The sequence below is a fragment of the Sparus aurata genome, chromosome 6 (genome assembly GCF_900880675.1).
Source record: "Sparus aurata chromosome 6, fSpaAur1.1, whole genome shotgun sequence".
Taxonomy (NCBI): domain Eukaryota; kingdom Metazoa; phylum Chordata; class Actinopteri; order Spariformes; family Sparidae; genus Sparus; species Sparus aurata.
The window spans coordinates 24,063,510-24,075,664 of NC_044192.1; the positions used below are offsets into that span (position 1 = coordinate 24,063,510).

The 12,155-nt window shown below is 45.5% G+C and overlaps 1 protein-coding gene across 2 annotated transcripts in view; it reads left to right on the forward strand.

Annotated features, from left to right (window-relative positions):
* The first annotated feature begins 509 nt into the window (after positions 1-509).
* Positions 510-12,155, forward strand: part of foxp4 (forkhead box P4) — a 96,382-nt gene continuing 84,736 nt past the window's right edge. The window contains exon 1 of one of the 2 annotated variants that reach the window (XM_030419637.1): positions 510-1,218. Coding sequence is in view for 1 of the 2 variants with exons in the window: in XM_030419636.1 (XP_030275496.1) it covers positions 3,412-3,450 (39 nt within the window). In the remaining variant the exon portion in view is untranslated. Of the gene's footprint in view, positions 1,219-3,353; positions 3,451-12,155 lie in introns of those variants that run through there. The other variant, XM_030419636.1, reaches the window with a different exon arrangement.

The following is a 12,155-nucleotide window of genomic DNA, read 5'->3' on the forward strand; positions in this document are numbered from 1 at the left end:
TAAATCTTTTTAGGCGTGAATCGATGAAAAGACATGAGAGTTATATCACAATAAAGTATGTCAAGAGCAAAAATTACATAGAAAGACCTATAAAAAGATAAGTTATTCACACTTTTAAAACTTGTTTCTTGTTTGTTTATTTGTTTGTTTGTTTGTATTTATCCATTCCAACGTTATAAACAACCCATGGAATTTAGAAGAAAAAAAATCTGAATGTTTAGTAAGTATAGGAGATGTGTTTTTGGCTGAGGATGCTTTTGTTTCTGACGGTTTCTGAGCTCAAAACTCTGTGCAGGCTAACATCTGTTCCTCTCTGCCTCCACAATAGCACAACTCAGCCGGGATGCAAAGGGAGGTCAAAAGATCAGTGCCTTCCCCTCACACACACACACACACACACACACACACACACACACACACACACACACACACACACACACACACACACACACTAGGAGAGAGAGAGAGGGAAAGAGACAGAGACAGAGATACCTCTCGCCGGCTGCTGTTTTCCTATTGTGCGCCAGGGCTCTGCGAGGATAGGGCAGCGATGAAAAACGCGCACCTGCTTTAGAGGCATTACGGTAGCGCAGCTCAACTGTCCCCCCGCAACACACACTCCACACTCGTGTACACACACACACAAGCCCTGGTGGTGATTCAACCCTCTGATTTCCAGCGAGCGAGCGAAGCAACAGACGGGATGCCAAAAAGTGAGGACCGGCGGAGAGGTTCGTCGCCCTGAATAAGCCCCTTGAAGAGATAGCGGAGGAGGCAGAGACGCGACCGAACAAGACGAGGAGAAGCTGCGCTCTTTTCTCCGCGGCAACTTGCGCACACTGTGCCAGAGTTTTAGCGGCAGTATTGTTCCGACTTCACTCCAGAGGGGCCACTCCGAGGAGAGAGGACGCACACAAAAGGGGAAAAGGAAAAAAGGACTAACGAGCACGCTTTGTCGTTTAAAGTAATGGTCCTGCGGTCTTAGATCCTAGATATCTCTGTCTCTCTCCCCCTCTTCCCTCTCCTCTCCTGTTTCTTTCCATTTTTTTAAATTTTATTTTTAAAAAATTTTTCGTCCCGTCGGTTTGTGTCCCCCTCCTTTTTTTTTGTCGCCGCGAGAGAGTGGACGCGCCGGGGGCTCGAGGAGCAGAAGCGGGGCTGTCCACATGGTCCAACCACTGGCGTGAAAGTTGACTTCTTCAGAAAACAAGAGAACAGGTTGATGCATTATCTACACTTTCCTCCCTCTCCCCCCTCCAACCCCCACACCTTCTTCTTCTTCTTTTTATACACATATTTACATCTCTTTCCTCGCTCTGTGCTTACATTGAAACTCTCTCTCTCTCACACACACACAAAAAACATCCAAGTGCAACTTTTTCATGGCACATTCTGTCTGTGAAAGTCCTCCAAAGTCAGCCTTGACAACAGACCGGGGCTGCTGGAGACTGTCGGAGAGTTTCTTTTTCCTCTTCCAGACTTCGCTCCGTCCATGTCTCACTTTAACTTTGACTTTTTTTTTTCTTTTTCGCTGATCGCTAAACTTATAAGCCACGTTTTGTTTTGTCTTCCTTTAAAAAAACAAAACAAAGTAATCCTCGTTCATGTTTCCATCTATTCAATTGTCTCGGATCGAGAGAGAACCGACGGCGGGATAAGTTTCTGTCGAGCGCTGCGCCACTTCCACACGTGTTAACGCGCACACGGGGCGAAACCTAGTTTATTTCCAGGCGACATTTTTTAAATGTACTCATTCAAATTGGATTTATTTGAATTGTTAGAAATTGTATATATTTTAAAAAGTTTCGTGGACTGAACGTTTTTATTTTTATTTTTATTTTTTTTTATCAGGACTGACTCAGATGTCGGGATTTGAACCGAGGTAACAAACTAAACTTTGCCTCCCCGTTAATAACCCTTGTTTAGGGATTTGATAATAAACACCGACGTCGGTTATGTGGTGATAATTTAACACACACACACACACACACACACACACGCTCCAAGATAGTCTGCATGCTTTGTCATCGCTTTACCTGCTTTACCTCCCAAGTGTTTCCACAGTTTTTTTTTACCGTCTAATTTGGCCTTTTGATAATTAAATAGCAGCGTTTGAAATGATTTTTTTTTTTTTTAAAGGAGGGATAGTAGGCTACCTCTCTAGTGCAGATAATGGAGCCCCTTGTCTTAAAAGAGGGAGAAAATGCTTTCTTGTGGACACAGTCAATAGGTCAGGGGACAATACTTTCTTTTCAAGCCATTTTGACTTTTGAAATTGGAACCGCGTTGTGTGACCTCAGCGAGTTTTTGATGTGATTTTTTTTCTCCGAGTCTTGTGTGTGATCTGAGCGGACTTGAGGGACGTGACAGTTTACAGATGTGCGTGAACAGAAGGACGCGGGGCAAAGTTGATCAGGTGAAATAGAAATTTTTTTTTTTTTAATTTTAACGGGCAAAATTAAAACACAGTGTTTCCGGATGACGAGTGCGTCACAGCCAGTGTGTTTTTATAATCCACACACCATTCATTCTGCACAGATAGACGAAAATGAACACGATACAGATTCGGTGAGAAAATACGAAAAAAACATTGCCACATATTTAGAGCTGACTCTGACGATATTATAAATTTAGAAATCGAGGGGGTTGAAGTCCTTTGCATGACCCATGGGTTTTTCCTTTTTCTCTTTGCACTCACAAAACCGCCTGAAAGCAGGGCCTGCACCACAAAAGAAAATTATATTTTCTCCCAGAGAGAACAAAAAAAGAAAATAACTTAACACCGGCACTGTAATTTTTTAAAATAACATATAACAATGAAATGAGCGGGTCAAAAGTTGCATTTAATTTGCGCAAACGCTTCCAAATCTCACATGGATGTTTCAGGTGATCTCTTCTTCTTTTTTCTCTCTCTCTCTGTCTTTTTTTGTTTTTTTTTTGTTTTGTCCACTAAAATAAAAGTCCTCACACATCACACATCAGCGTCAACACGCCCGCATGTCACATGGACTCAGGTCCCTCTGCGGACAACACAAAAAAAGAGGGAGAGATGAAATGACAATTAATTGCTGTTAGTTGTCTGTCACCGGGAGAAAAGCATACAGGCCGTGTGGGTGCAGCACCCTGACACGGACATTATTGCCCCGTGATTGATGGGCGCCGGGGCATTTGGCATAATTAATTTTATTTACTGTGTCCCTCTCTCTCCTGTTGTGCCCCCCCCTCCTCCTCTTCTTCTTCCTTCTTCTTCTTCTTCTACTTCTCCACCACCCCTCCTCCTCCTCCTCCTCCTCCTTCCTCCTACCACCCCTCCTGTCCTCTGTGGTGGCATTTCCGCGACGCGATGACACACTTTTAATTGCACTTTAATAGAAGATCCAGCGGGAATGAAAAAGCTCTTCATCACGTTTTATGACCTTGTCACGTTTCTGGTGTCAGACAGGAAAGCAGGTATTTTGTGGTGCTGGTGGTGGCTCGGAGCCCCTGCTGAAAATTATATGCAGAATTAAAACAGAAAAAAAAAAAAGAAAAGAAAAACTTTTATTTCTACCAGCATGAATTTGATTCACATTAAGCTTCATTAAAAAAAAAGTAAATAGTGATTTAGAGTGTTCTCACTGCTTCATGTTGTGTCTTCATGACAGAATTAAATCAGAATTTTAACATGGCTAATTTTTCTTAAAGTTAGACTCTTAGAGTCTCATGTATTTAATTTTTTATTCACTACCACAAGCATTTTAGCAGTGGGAATAATCGACAGAATCATGTGCTGCAAGCAACTGCGAGTGCATCCCGTGTGATTATTTTCTTTGGGCTCATGTAACGCGACAGATCTGCTGAAATTATTTCCCAGAAATGTGGAGAAAATAATTGAGAGAGTCTTGATTTTCCTTTTATTTTGAAACCATGTCTCTTGTTGCTGCATGTTTCTTTCAGCTGCCTCGTTTCTGTCCGGTGCCGCAGCTGAGATGTCTCAGTTAAAAGAATCATTTGAAGAAGTTGTGGGTACAATTTCCAACAAATCAGAGGTCACTGTACAATTTAGTTATCAGCAAAATTTGAATTTAAAATCACCTCGCTGATAATCACACGCAAACCTCCCAGAGAATCCCATGATGGAGCTCAGCTATAGAGGGAATGCTTCTTTTTAATTTCTCACTCCCATTTCAGCATTTCCCTACAACATAAACTCACTGTAAACTTATCATTTCTGTGTGGTGCTTCGCTCGCTGATGGGCTATCACATCAGTGACAGGCTTTTCATGCAATTATAATGGGAGACAATGAACAAAAGAGTGTTTGAGAGGCAGAAGTAGTTATTTGGGTTAAAAAGAGAGAGTACGTGCGCAGGAAGCCAGAGGTGTCAGAGACAGATTGACTCTCTCCGCTCTCTGTCGGCTATTGTGCGTCCGTGTCTGCGTGTTGGCCTCAGCGTTTGCCACCTTTTTTCATCTTGCTTCAACACTTTTCCTTCTTTGCCTTTTTTCTCCCCCCTTCCTCTCCTCTCTCGACAGCTGTGTCTTTTCCATGTCCTGTTTTGTTTCATTGTTTGCGAGAGACGCTCGTGCACTGCTGATTTTTATCACTTTTCAGACTCTGTTCTCCGCCAGACGATTGTTTTTCTGTTATGCTTACTGACACATTGCTTAAACGATGATTTTCAGCTCGGCCCCGCGCACGCTGGCTGTGTGTGACTCGAGCCCTGTGTGAGACCGTCTAGAGACAGGCAATAATGGCCATGAATCTCATGCGCTTTAAAACCCCTTCAGCAGGATTAAAAGCCACCAATATGATTGTGTTAGTCCATAAACTCACTCAGAGAGTCCTTACCTCCAGCATGAGCGCGTGTGAATGTATGTGTGGAAGGGGTGTATATATCTGAGTGCGGGAGTGTGTGCGTACAGGAGTGCTTTTTTGCTCAATTCACCTGTCCTGCTCGAGTGAGAATGGACAGGGTTTGAAGTTTTAAATGTCCTGTGCGTCGGTAGCGTTGATGGCTCGCCTGTCCGTCTCTTCCATCTCTGGCGCTCTCTTCATTAAAGCCCTCCTGCTATCCCAAACCCACAAGTCTGAGTGGGCTTTTGGCTCCAAAGTGATGTTGAAGAGCGCCCGTATACGACTCTGCTATACATGTAGGGTTTGACCCGTGATAGATACTCTCAGTGCATTACCTGCTTAAAAAGCTGAAATGGTTAAATTTTCAATATCCTTGAGCTGGGGGGGGGGGGGGGGGGGGGGGTGGGGGGTTAGGGAGAAAAGCAAAGAAAAAACGTTCCCGTGCAGGTTTTTTTGAAATGGAATGATTTCAAGTGTCGGTCCTGAAGCTGCCGTTAGTGCAAGATGTGTGCGCATAATATGTTTGGTGCTTTTAAATGTTGAAACACTGCAGGACGAGATATTCTACAGGTTGTAACAAGTGTGTAATTATGAGTTAAAATGAAAAGTGTTTTAATGTAGTGAATCATTGATTTTTATGGATTAAAATGGATCCCTTTTTTCCTGAAACAAAAAAGCATGGGAAATGGAAATCTTCATACGTCGTCAGTGAATACCATTATAAGAGCAATTACGTGCTTGTTACCTCTTTAAAAATATGTTAATGAAATATAATTGACAAATTAATGGATTGAATGAAGGTGTTTCTTCATGGGTAGCCAGCGATTGGGCGACTGCTCTGCTTGAGTATCGAAGTGATTGACTGCACAGTGAAGCTGCCGCCACATTGCTTTAGACCGAGGCCTGATTATACATGTGGTTCTAATTGAACCTGTTATTTAGGAGAGGTTGAGGGCTGGATACTGTGTGTGTGTGTGTGTGTGTGTGTGTGTGTGTGTCTGTCCGTCTGCGTGTGTGTGTGCACATAATAAATCCTGCACATTTTTCAAAGATGAGATGTGTTTTTATGATGGGTCAGAAGGCGGAGTCGTGCAGGAGAGTTGCAGAGAAGCAAAGCGGGGAAGATGCCTTGAGCGCTCCTCGGGAAGCTGACCACCTGTGAGAGAGAGCGATAGGGCAGTTGTTGTCTTTTGTTGCCCTTTACTTTCGCCTTTTGTGTCTTTTTAAAAAAAAAAAAGAGCTGTCATCGAGTACGCGACAGCGGCCGCGCTCGCAGTTCCAACTCAATTCTGCGAAATGTTGCGCACTCCTCTCCCTCTGATTGATAAGCTAATAATTTCACCTGACACAGTGGTTTAGCCTGTGGTCATTAACATGTCCATGCGTTTCAGATGAGCTCTTTCTATACGTGTGTGTGTGTGTGTGTGTGTGTGTGTGTGTGTGTGTGTGTGTGTGTGTGTGGGGAGATGTTCCACCAGCTCCACGGAGCAGCGGCCCATTAACAGCTGATGGATGTTGGAAGGAGTGACCCAACAGCTCAGAGCGGAAAAGACTGTTTCCTATGGGCAGGGAGGGGAAAGGGAAGCAAGGAGAAGGGCCGCAGAGAGAGAGATATAACATATGAGTTAGAGAATGGTAGAAGCGAGTGGTTTTAGGCATGGGTCATTATAGCTGAGGAAGCATTAGATCAGCCTCTCCAGAGTGCGCTTGGCACCTGAGGCCATGGCTGCAGCTGAAGGGAGAGGGCCGCGCTGTCTGAGAGCGTGAAGTCAGAGTCGGAGCTTGCGGGGTTTGATTTCACAGGCCGAGGGATCATTAGGTCAGTGGCGCAAGCAGCCAGGTGGAGCGCATGAGGAGGATGGTCAGTAGAAGCAGAGAGAACGCCCGTTGTGTTCCAGCGCATCATCTTCGTGAAGAAAAAAAAGGAAAAAAAAGCCCTCATCGGTCGTTGTGTCCCCCGCTAACTCCGCACTCCTCCTGACAGCTGTATTTGTGTTATGGATTTTCCTTCACTCCGTCCCGTCTCCCTTTTCCTTTTTCCCCTGCCTCCCCTCTCTCTCTCTCTCTCTCTCTCTCTCTCTCTCTCTCTCTCTCAGTAGTCGGCTCCCCTCCCCATCGCCTCCTCCACCCTATGACCTTTTGTAAGCACTTCATCAGAGAGCCGTTGGTGTTTTCTAAAGCGCCGCGACAAACTGACAGGGCAGCCGTCAATCGAGCGCGGGGGGAGCCGAGGGAGCAGATCAGTGGAAAGCCTCGCTCAGAACAACAATGTGACTAAACTTTCTGCAGCACTGCTTTAATGTGTAGTGAAAAGGATGGCTGTGAAGGGTAGGTGACAGCTGTGGAGCGCGAGACACAGAGTGTTATGGATACACGCGCGCACACACATTTCATAAACCATCTGACTGTAAAGGAGCGTTACACAGCTCTCGAGTGCTCGTTTGTCCGTGGCGCTGCAGCGGTGAAAATGTGCCCCCGCGTACGAATGAACGCTCCGATAAAGTGCTGAGATTCCCAGAAGAGGTGAAGGAGGAGCGCTCGGGGGGAGGATTCACCACCAGGTCCACAAACTCAACTAAAACCTGACTGAACTCAGATCAGTTATTTACATCTTCTTCTACTACGAGTGCCTGATGAAAATACCACAAATTTAGATTTCTCTGCTCATCAGTTTCCATTTTGGTTGATTCCTGTCTCTTATCAGCCTTCGCAATAATCTGATTTATTTTAGCTTCTTCTTCTTCTTTTTTTTTTTTTTTGCAAATTTGCATCAGAATATTTGAACTGCTCCAACCAGGATGACTTTAACATTAACATATGATGATAGGAAATTAGCCATGCAGTACTTCCCCTAGTCCCCGTTCTTCGCCGTCCTGGACCCGCGGAGGTAATAACCATTTAAATGCATCTCATTATGTTTTCTAATCCGTAAAGTATCGGGGATGTTGGCTAACGCAGGCGAAAGTGAGGCTGGAGCGTCGGCGCGCACTGCTCTTTTATGGTATTAGTATTTATGGTATTAGTTCCGGGGGACATGGGATGCCTACTTAAGCTATTAGCATGTGAGGCGCCGTGGGATGATCCATCCCCTGACAGGACGAGCTGTTAACCAGTGTTAAACCAAATCACAATAGGCTGCCTGGGTTGACGGATTGACAGAGCTCGCTCTCTCTCGCCTCTCGCTCGGGCCCTCTGTCTGTGCGCAAACCTCACATTAAAGATTCGCTGGAACAGAAAAGAGCTCGAGAATTAGTTAGTTTTTTCCCCCAAACTTCTGAAAGAAATATTCAGAGATCATTTTGAGATGAATATGATTTTCTCCAATTCAAGGCTGTCAAGTTCTTCTTCTTCGTCTTATTCTTCTTCTACTTCTGCTGTCTCACAAGGTGAAGAGACCGTACAGGCTCTGCCCAGTGGGGTGCAGACCCTATGGCTTCTATAGTGCCCTTTCAGAGAGGGGAGGGGAGCGGGAGGGAAGGAGGGAGGGAGGGGAGGATGGCGACTGCTACAGCCGCTATCGGGAGTCTCTGAGATCGCTCGCAGATGAGGGTGTGATGCTGCTCTGCATGTGTGTACACGTATTGCCCGTGTGTGCGTGTGTGCAATTAGCTGTCAATCACCCGGTGACCCTCCACCTCTCTCCTCCTCGGACAGAATTCCTCCGGTTTTAGGTTTTGTTTTTTAAGGCGGCTGCCGGAGGACAAGAAAAGCAAACAGGTCGTCACTTTCCCAACTTGTGTGTGTGTGTGTACATTTTTTTTCGTCGACGTTTCACTGTTCAGAAGAAAACAGTGTCTTTGTCATTATTTTTATAGATTGTCTCATCTGCTTCAGAGAGGAGAAACTTTCCCAGACAGAGTGACAGAGAGCTGGAGTTGAGTGCTGGTTCATCCACGGCTGTTGTGTGTTTTTTTTTGTGTTTTTTTTTCCTCCTCTGTGGCCGCTCGCTGGGTTTTGAAACTCTGTTGGTGTGTATGCGCATACACATGCACGCCTGTGTGTGGTGGGCATTGTTGACCGAGAGACATCTGCCACTAGATTATACCCAGCTGTTATCTGAATAATTGTGTAATCCCCCCCTTCTTTTACTCCCTCCCTCTTTCACTCCCTCCACCTCCTCTCCCTTCTCCTTCGCTCCCCTTCATGCCCCCGCATCCCTCCGTCTTCTTCTTCCTCGGGCTGATGAGACGGAGAGTGATGAGTCTCTTTTCTGGGTGGCACTTTGGGCTTTTTCCAGGGGTGTTTACGCGTATGTGTGAGCTGGTGTGTGTGTGTGTGTGTGTGTGTGTGTGTATGCGCAGCCCCTGGTCACCGGTCGTTGTCTGACATTTGTAGAAGGATTTTACCCCCCCCCCCCCCTCCACCCTCTCTCTCTTTCTCTCCACATGCACACACACCTCCCTCCACTTCTCCTCCTCCCCTCCTCCCCGTGGCTCTCGGGGAAATAAAAGTAGCCTAATCCTGCCAGATCAAGATTGCTGTCCACCACAGCTTTACCAGCCTGTGAATCAGAGCCAGCTCTCATGTTCCTGAGGAGAGAGAAGCCAGAGTGTGTGCGTTTGTGTGTGTGTGTGTGTCTGTGTTTGCATTGTGGGCTGTTGGCCTTTGAAGAAGCGTTAGCTGTTTGCCGGCAGAATGTTGGTCAGGGGGTGAAAAACAAGACGGAGGGAGCGGTTTAAAAGCAGGAAAAGTCACGAGAGAGGAGTCTTTGATTCTTGGCTCACTGTTCAAGCCAAGGTAATTTTCAAATGACTCTTCTTTAACCGCCGTATATGATACCGTTCAAATATATTTACAGTTATCAGATTTCATTTTAATTAGAGAAAAAGTTTTGTGGTTGCGTCTTTTTTCCCCCCCAACATGTGCCATAGTTTTTCCTTTTTCAACTTCAATAGATCAATTAAAGAGTTTAAATGGAAAAAAAAGGGAAAGAAATGCTGTTATTTTTGCTTTTAACGATTAATTAAAACATTTTTTCTTGGATTAAAAGAGAATAAAAAACATCATTTAAATATACTGCCGTCACATGCTCACCGCTGTATCTACAAAGGCACGACGCAATGTTAAAACATTCGCCCTCCTTACAATGAAACCTACGTAAACTAAAAAAGACAATTTTATCTGTCCTTTTTTTTTATAGTGTTTTTCAATTATAAGGTAAGATGTCTGAGTGCCACTCATAAGACACAGCATGTGCGCCTGCAGCTGCCAGGGCTGCCTTCACTTTCTGGTCGGAAAGTGTTCTTTTCCCTGTCGGAGCTCCGATAGTCACTCACTGTGAAGGACTCAACTCTCGCTGTCTGTCTCCTTTTTTTCTCCTCCTCTCCCTCTCATTCTCTTGCACTTTTTCCCATCGTTCTGCTCTCCCCCCCACCACCACCACTGTCCGGGCTCTCTCTCTCTCCCTCTCTCCTCCTCTCCTTGTCATGCCTGTTGTCTCTAATTATCACGGCTCTGTGTTCCCTCAGCCTCTTCATTACATCCAAGCTGTCATCACAGTTTACCTCCGACATTTGCTACCTCTCCTTACGGCCCGTTTCAATAGGGATTATTTATCCTAGATGACTCGGATGAGAAGGCTCGACGCGAGGTCAATCAATAGCCCTTTTAAGAGACTCCGAGTTTCTGTTTTGATGTTGAAATGACTTAAAAATTGCCTTTTTGTATCATCAATTTAGCATTTTTGATTTTTAACATCACATTCACAAATTCAGAAACATTGCTGAAATATTTAAAAAAAGAAAAATTACATATAATTTTTTAAAAACTTTTTTTTATTCTCCTTAAATCTATTTGTCAAGTAAAAGTATTTTGCTTGCAGATTTCACGTAAGAGTCGCAGGGAGCGATCACTGTGGCACGCTCGCACATTCTCACTGATTCTGAGCCGCAAACTTGAGGTGTGCTTTTACTCAAATTGTTGTACTCAGTGTCAGAAAAATGTGTAGCATTCTGTTGATAATTTTTTGTTCAGGCTGTTTTGTGATTGTGGTGACATGTGAATGCAGTGTTTTGTCAGCACTTGTACTTGTCCCTGGACGGAAAAAAAAAAAGATTGAGCTTAGACTAGCTGCGATTCTCTGACAAAAACAACAAATGACATGAAACAAAATAACACGGATTAACAGAGTTTGACTACATGTTTTTTCCTCTTTAGTTCCAGTGTGAGACTTTCTTTACTTTCTTTTTAAGTGTTAACCATCAGCGAAGTAAAAACAAGAATGTTTTCTTCAAGGACTGAGGGCATGTATTTCAGGTTTAAAAGTGTCTATTTGTTGTTGGATTATCAGACACCACAATGCCCATTTGCCCAGTGAAGGTCAGCACTGCCATGTGCAACCTGTAGCCCTAATCGGCAACTTCTGCTGCTGCAGGTTTCCATTGTCTAAAGGTCAGTCGGGAACAGTGCGTTAGCCTCGGAAAAGTTGCTGGCATAAATGAGGGAGGGGACCGAGGCAGGAACGAAGGACTAAAGTACAAAAAAAAAAAGAGGACAGGAGGGAGGGCGAGTGGTAGTGAAACCCTGGCAGGCTTCGTGGTGTCAGGCAGCCGTTCGGCTTTCTGGGGGCTTTGTGAGAAAAGTTTGCCTGCGAAACTTTTGCTGAAGGCTGGGTTTGGGTTTGAGCGGCTCCCCCGGGGGGTTTTTGCTCGGAGAGTGGGCGGAGGGTAGGGGGGAGCAGGGGGAGGAGGTGGGAAGGGAAGTGAGAGAGCAAAGAAGAGGACGAGAGGGGAGCAGAAAGCAGAGCATGCCGTCACAGTCGTCCGTTGTGGCGGCGGCGCGGGCCCTCAGCCGCTGATCTAAGAAACACAACTCCTGGCTCACGCCCCCTCTTTATCCCTCCCCCTTTCTCCCTCTCTTCTCCGCCCTTTTTCACTCTCCTCTCTTTCCCTCCATCCTCCTCCTTGCCTCTCCGTCTATCTTTCCCCGTGCTGTGGTTTTGAGCGCTGCCAGTTATTAACATACAGTCTGCATTAGTGTAACGGCGGCCGGGCCTATTTGCTGGTAATGAGGATAGAGGGGGCCCTTGCTGTATAGTAACTTGTTTGACCTCCAGTGGCAGGGTCAAGTTCATCGCGAGGAGGTGTCACCCCCCCAGCCCGAACACATGACTGCACCCTGGGGGGGCGATGTGAACGGGCTGAGGTGGCCTCTCTTCATCCCAAATTTGAATCTCTCATCCCCTTCTGCGCTCTCCCTCGTCCCCTCTCCTCCCACAGGGTTAATAGAAGGGGAAATTGATAGTTCTGTGCGGTAATTGTGGCTTTGAGAATTCGCCGTCTCCCATGGAGAAAGATGAGGGCAGCTGTGCCAGAGACAGA